The sequence below is a fragment of the Blennius ocellaris genome, assembly GCF_963422515.1.
Source record: "Blennius ocellaris genome assembly, chromosome: 11".
NCBI lineage: Eukaryota > Metazoa > Chordata > Actinopteri > Blenniiformes > Blenniidae > Blennius > Blennius ocellaris.
In genome coordinates this window covers 4,290,442-4,297,941 of record NC_137660.1, presented here as the reverse complement: position 1 = coordinate 4,297,941, position 7,500 = coordinate 4,290,442, and the positions used below count along the sequence as shown (strand labels likewise).

Sequence of the window (7,500 nt, the reverse complement as noted above, 5' to 3'; positions counted from 1 at the left end):
GCCTGATGAGACCTCATCCATCATGACCTGGAGCCTGATGAGACCTCATCCATCATGACCTGGAGCCTGATGAGACCTCATACAAGATGACCTGGAGCCTGATGAGACCTCATCCATCATGACCTGGAGCCTGATGAGACCTCATCCATCATGACCTGGAGCCTGATGAGACCTCATCCATGATGACCTGGAGCCTGATGGGACCTCATACAAGATGACCTGGAGCCTGATGAGACCTCATCCATGATGACCTGGAGCCTGATGAGACCTCATACATGATGACCTGGAGCCTGATGAGACCTCATACATGATGACCTGGAGCCTGATGAGACTTCATACATGATGACCTGGAGCCTGATGAGACCTCATACATGATGACCTGGAGCCTGATGAGACCTCATACAAGATGACCTGGAGCCTGATGAGACCTCATCCATCATGACCTGGAGCCTGATGAGACCTCATCCATGATGACCTGGAGCCTGATGAGACCTCATACAAGATGACCTGGAGCCTGATGAGACCTCATCCATCATGACCTGGAGCCTGATGAGACCTCATACAAGATGACCTGGAGCCTGATGAGACCTCATCCATCATGACCTGGAGCCTGATGAGACCTCATCCATCATGACCTGGAGCCTGATGAGACCTCATCCATCATGACCTGGAGCCTGATGAGACCTCATACAAGATGACCTGGAGCCTGATGAGACCTCATCCATCATGACCTGGAGCCTGATGAGACCTCATCCATCATGACCTGGAGTCTGATGAGACCTCATACAAGATGACCTGGAGCCTGATGAGACCTCATACAAGATGACCTGGAGCCTGATGAGACCTCATACAAGATGACCTGGAGCCTGATGAGACCTCATACAAGATGACCTGGAGCCTGATGAGACCTCATCCATGATGACCTGGAGCCTGATGAGACCTCATCCATCATGACCTGGAGCCTGATGAGACCTCATCCATCATGACCTGGAGCCTGATGAGACCTCATACAAGATGACCTGGAGCCTGATGAGACCTCATCCATCATGACCTGGAGCCTGATGAGACCTCATACAAGATGACCTGGAGCCTGATGAGACCTCATCCATCATGACCTGGAGCCTGATGAGACCTCATACAAGATGACCTGGAGCCTGATGAGACCTCATCCATCATGACCTGGAGCCTGATGAGACCTCATCCATCATGACCTGGAGTCTGATGAGACCTCATACAAGATGACCTGGAGCCTGATGAGACCTCATACAAGATGACCTGGAGCCTGATGAGACCTCATACAAGATGACCTGGAGCCTGATGAGACCTCATACAAGATGACCTGGAGCCTGATGAGACCTCATCCATGATGACCTGGAGCCTGATGAGACCTCATCCATCATGACCTGGAGCCTGATGAGACCTCATCCATCATGACCTGGAGCCTGATGAGACCTCATACAAGATGACCTGGAGCCTGATGAGACCTCATCCATCATGACCTGGAGCCTGATGAGACCTCATCCATGATGATCTTATATTGCAAGTGCTGGTTTGAGAAAAGGCTGCCCTTGTGGCGACGAGCAGCCTGAACACACGACACTGTTGAGATGGACAGTTTGCATCGTGTGGACTGAGTCTGAATTCCCTCCATATCCTCTGGATGCTCAACACACCTGCAGGAGGACAGAAGCTCCAGAGCAGAGCCTCTTCCTCCCAGTGAGCGACAGCCGAGTTGTGTTGAGCCTGTCATGAGCCGGCGCTTCTGTCTCGGGTTCCATTATCAGTGTCGCCAGTGTTTGTTGAAAAAAGCTCTGTGCTTCACAAAAAGCATCTCAAATCGTCTTTCACGGCCCTCACAGGGGATAAAGCCCCGGGGCAGCTCGGGGCCTCTCAGGGGCCCGGCTCCTCACTGAACAACATTTCAATCTGGGATTGAACTGCAGCGCTCCAAAACACCGTCAGAGGAAAACCAGCCACGTTTGTTAAATACGTACATACAGTGGCTTGTTTTTCAATGTTATTCTGCTGAGAGTTCCACATTTACTGGCTTTAGAACGGTTCAACTTTAACCTCCTCTTCCTACTCTGTCTATCCGTGGAGCTCCACAACTTACTTCCTCAGGATCAATTCCTTCAAAATGATGATTCTTCTGAAGAAAATGAGTGACGGGTGCATGTAATACATAAGCATCTATCCTCTATCCTAAACTTTAAGGTGCAACGTAATGGACGACATGTCAAGGATTTACCAAAGTTTGCTGAATAATGTATAAAGAAATGTAATACTTCATACTTTGGAGCTTTAGGCCTCATTTACACAACAATGTTTTCAAATGAAAGCGGAAAACTTTTGTTGCATTTTGAGGTCCGTTTACACAACAATGCTGCTCGGAGACACTGAAAACACAACTTTTTGAAAACGGCTCCCGACATTAGGGCGGCTCAATCAATCACATTTAATCACATTTTAATGTGATTATGACTTCAGACGATCTCAAACTTCATAGACTCTCTGAAAACTGATAATATGGTCGTTTCCGGTGCAGCTCCACTGTCAGACAGGAAATGACGACACATTAACCCAAGCGTGCCGGCGCTAGCTACTTAGCGCTAAGTTGTTACTTTTAAATTTCCTGAAAAGGTCATGAATGTAAGTTTCCTTCATGTGTTCACTGTTTATAAACCTGCTAACATGTACTGATGATGATGACAGTGTTACACCAGTGGTTCAGTTAGCTGTCGCTGTAAAGCTAAGTCATGCTAACGGTGGCTACTAGCATTACATGCTAATGGTGGCTACTAGCATTAAATGCTAATGGTGGCTACTAGCATTAAATGCTAACGGTGGCTACTAGCATTAAATGCTAACGGTGGCTACTAGCATTAAATGCTAACGGTAGCTACTAGCATTAAAGCACCCAGGTTGACCTTTTCTCACTACATAACGTAAAGTAACTGTTCTTATATCAGACGGTGAAAAGTTTGTAAAAGTACAGATAAAGCCTCCATGCAGTAGCTCAATGCACTGCAATGAAGTAGAAACATGTTTTTCTCAGCTGGTGAAAGAGAAGCGAGGTTCTCACAGGAAAAAGTACCAACATATGATGATTCATTACTGGAGTTTATATTAGTATCTAAAGTTACTCTGTTCTTGTTTTCAGAAGACTGAGTGCAGTACAAGTTTATTTCTTACTACTACATTACAAGATGTTTTTATATCTTTAACAGGAGTCTTTTTCTAAACATGTTCAATAAATGCTGTTCCAAATTCAAAGACATAATCGTGATTTCAATATTGCCCAAAATAATCGTGATTATGATTTTTTCCATAATCAAGCAGTCCTCATCGTATGTGAGCATTTCATAGCATTAAAGCTGGTAATCCCACTATTTCCTTCCCATGGCGTTAACAAGCTTTATTCATTGGATCAAACAAAGGAACAATCGTGAAGTGAAGGTTCACGACAGTAGCCACGACATTTACACAGACCAAATCATTTCATGTGCATCGCATCTGATGAGGGAAGTTTAAGATCAGCCAATCAGAATATGTTGGACTTTGAAGCAATTTGCTGGTGATGAAACTGGATTGAGGCAAAGCAAAGGAACCAAATCTTCAGTATGAATCCAAATGAGTTCAGCGACAGAGAAACCAGGACAATGAAGGATGTTGATGCTGAGCAGAGGTGACATGAGGAAGACCCAGGCCAAGACAGTGTCCATGTCCTCTGGGACCTCTGCTACAGGAGACCCTCACTGGTCTCCTATCACCTCAGTGTTAACGTGTCCAGGGTGTACCTCTATCTTGTCCTCTGGGACCTCTGCTACAGGAGACCCTCACTGGTCTCCTACCACCTCAGTGTTAACGTGTCCAGGGTGTACCTCTATCTTGTCCTCTGGGACCTCTGCTACAGGAGACCCTCACTGGTCTCCTATCACCTCAGTGTTAACGTGTCCAGGGTGTACCTCTATCTTGTCCTCTGGGACCTCTGCTACAGGAGACCCTCACTGGTCTCCTATCACCTCAGTGTTAACGTGTCCAGAGTGTACCTCTATCTTGTCCTCTGGGACCTCTGCTACAGGAGACCCTCACTGGTCTCCTATCACCTCAGTGTTAACGTGTCCAGAGTGTACCTCTATCTTGTCCTCTGGGACCTCTGCTACAGGAGACCCTCACTGGTCTCCTACCACCTCAGTGTTAACGTGTCCAGGGTGTACCTCTATCTTGTCCTCTGGGACCTCTGCTACAGGAGACCCTCACTGGTCTCCTATCACCTCAGTGTTAACGTGTCCAGGGTGTACCTCTATCTTGTCCTCTGGGACCTCTGCTACAGGAGACCCTCACTGGTCTCCTACCACCTCAGTGTTAACGTGTCCAGGGTGTACCTCTATCTTGTCCGTCTTGGCGTCCCCCCAGTACAGCTTCCCTGCTGCGTGGTCTACCGCCAGGCCGTTGGGCCAGCCCAGAGAGCTGTTGAGCAGGACCACCCGGTCCGTCCCGTCCAGGTTGGCGCGCTCGATCTTGGGATGCTCGCCCCAGTCCGTCCAATACATGAACCTGAGGACGGGCCACACCAACATGGTGACGCTTCACTTACATTGGACACAAGTGTCAAAACAACCGGCCTGCAAGAGGCTCCATCTGCCGCTAAACCACCAAACCAGCCGTACACATGGTAGAGAAAACACTGGCTTGATTATTTTCATTTCTTAAGACGAGCGGACAAAACAGGTATTTTAAAAACGGTGATAATTCTGCGTTTGGGCCTTCAGTCACACATAAACGCAGCTACAAGCCAGCACAGTCAGGCCACAGTGGAGATTTAGAAAAACTGTGTCTCTGATTTACATGTAGAGGGGGGGGGGGGGGTTACATCACCACAGGTTGGGCATGCTCACACTGATTTACATGTAGAGGGGGGTGTGGGGGGGGAGATTACATCACCACAGGTTGGACATGCTCACACTGATGTACATGTAGAGGGGGGTGTGGGGGGGGGGTTCCATCACCACCGGTTGGGCATGCTCACACTGATGTACATGTAGAGGGGGGTGTGGGGGGGGGGGGGTTACATCACCACAGGTTGGGCATGCTCACACTGATGTACATGTAGAGGGGGGTGTGGGGGGGGGGGGGTTACATCACCACAGGTTGGGCATGCTCACACTGATGTACATGTAGAGGGGGGTGTGGGGGGGGGTTACATCACCACAGGTTGAGCATGCTCACACTGATTTACATGTAGAGGGGGGTGTGGGGGGGGGGGGGGTTACATCACCACAGGTTGGGCATGCTCACACTGATTTACATGTAGAGGGGGGTGTGGGGGGGGGGGGGGGTTACATCACCACAGGTTGGGCATGCTCACACTGATTTACATGTAGAGGGGGGTGTGGGGGGGGGAGATTACATCACCACAGGTTGGACATGCTCACACTGATGTACATGTAGAGGGGGGGTGGGGGGAGACTACATCACCACAGGTTGGACATGCTCACACTGATTTACATGTAGAGGGGGGTGTGGGGGGGGAGATTACATCACCACAGGTTGGACATGCTCACACTGATGTACATGTAGAGGGGGGTGTGGGGGGGGGGAGATTACATCACCACAGGTTGGACATGCTCACACTGGAGCAGCTCTGACCCAGCAGTGTATCTACGGTCCGTGTCAATCAAGACTTGTTCTAAATGTGACGTCTGTGTTTTTGTAAGAGCCTGGGACATGTCAACGTGGCCTGAGACGTCAGGATGTTCCTATGGAAGACAGTGGCACCGGCCTGGTCACCTCAGGGCCCTGTTAACTCTCGGAGCCAGAAGGAGGAGCCGCCGGACACAGTGTGTGGTGACTGGGTTCTTTAATGAATGGTGAACTGTCTCCTCCCCCCGGGGGGGCCAGCAACGTGTCTGACACCATGACGTCTCTCTGTCTGTCCACTCTGTGACACTGAACTTCCTCTCTTGAGGGACCAAGGAAGTGTCCAGTGTCTTCATTCTATGTGTGCTATGGTTGTATCAGGCAATGTAGATGGTAAAGGGGATGACCTCCACTGCTCACACTGGGGTTCACTTGATTTATCCAAAGCACCAGCTTGTTTACAACATTGTTTGTAGTGTTTTAGTTTCCCACACCAACGGGATGCACATTATGTATATTGTTATGTCTTGTAGGAAACCAGTCATGTTGAGGTTTGTGTGAATGTAAGTACAGCGCCCCCCCCCCGTCTCCTCCTTCAATCTCCTTGACTAAAGATAGACGTGACCTCAGTGTCCTGAAGTGCCATCGTCACATCAGACACCTACCCGTTAACAGGGTCCAGGACAATGGCTCTGGGTTCGTCCAAGTTCTCCGAGATCAAAATTTTCCGGAAGGTTCCATTCAGCCTGGTGACCTGCAAACACCACATGACAGTCCCGGGTCAATAAGCAATGAAATAAAGGTATATTTACCTTGGCCACACGTGACTCGGAGCCAATCGGCAGCAGCTCCATGCATCTTTCACAAAACTGTCCAGACAAAGAAAACTTCTTCACAGAGGCATTTATATGAAGCTGGAAGTGATCAATGGGACGCCGAAATCAGAGAGATCATTAGTTTTTGAACTGAAATAGTCTTCAGCTGCTGGAGGTGATAAATTACTTTCTAACCTCTTGTAACACTATCTCTAAATAACTGACCAGAAACACAAATGGATCAAATTCCTCCAATGCCAAAACCATGTGCAGCAACTGAAGTGATGGAAATAGCTTAAAGTGGCTCAACAAGGTACCCGTTAAAGATGCCTATCGACAAATAGCAGGAACAGAAACATGTCCGTCCATCCGTCTCCTGTTCAGACTGGTGGCTGGTGGAGGGCAGCACTGGCCCTGGACCCCCCCCCTTTACACCACGATCCAATTTCGTTTTTGCATTTTCATTTTACAAAAGTTCTGTGTTTTTACAAGGCGAGACTTGGAAAACGATGAAACCCTTTGAAAGCAGAACCCAATTCTCTATTGGTGAAATGTAAGAAAATGTCAAGCGTTCTTAAATTTCCTACATTTAACACAACTTGAAAGTTTGGTAAATATAGCAAACTACATAAACACCAAGGTTAAGAGCTGGTTCATGTTGCATCTACTGAGTCTGGGTCTTGATTTCCCACAGTGAGGAGGAACCGCGGGGCTCCAGAGGTTCCACACAGTGAAGAGGAACCGCGGGGCTCCAGAGGTTCCACACAGTGAGGAGGAACCGCGGGGCTCCAGAGGTTCCACACAGTGAGGAGGAACCGCGGGGCTCCAGAGGTTCCATACAGTGAAGAGGAACCGCGGGGCTCCAGAGGTTCCACACAGTGAAGAGGAACCGCGGGGCTCCAGAGGTTCCACACAGTGAAGAGGAACCGCGGGGCTCCAGAGGTTCCACACAGTGAGGAGGAACCGCGGGGCTCCAGAGGTTCCACACAGTGAGGAGGAACCGCGGGGCTCCAGAGGTTCCACACAGTGAAGAGGAACCGCGGGG

At 49.1% G+C, this 7,500-nt stretch overlaps 1 protein-coding gene across 1 annotated transcript in view; it reads right to left on the bottom strand.

Annotated features, from left to right (window-relative positions):
• Nucleotides 1-7,500, bottom strand: part of lrp5 (low density lipoprotein receptor-related protein 5) — a 100,446-nt gene that overhangs the window by 44,516 nt on the left and 48,430 nt on the right. The window contains exons 10-11 of the mRNA XM_080504677.1: nucleotides 6,306-6,394; nucleotides 4,386-4,557 (exon numbers count right to left, since the gene is read on the bottom strand). Coding sequence (XP_080360803.1) covers nucleotides 4,386-4,557; nucleotides 6,306-6,394 — 261 coding nt within the window. The remainder of the gene's footprint in view (nucleotides 1-4,385; nucleotides 4,558-6,305; nucleotides 6,395-7,500) is intronic.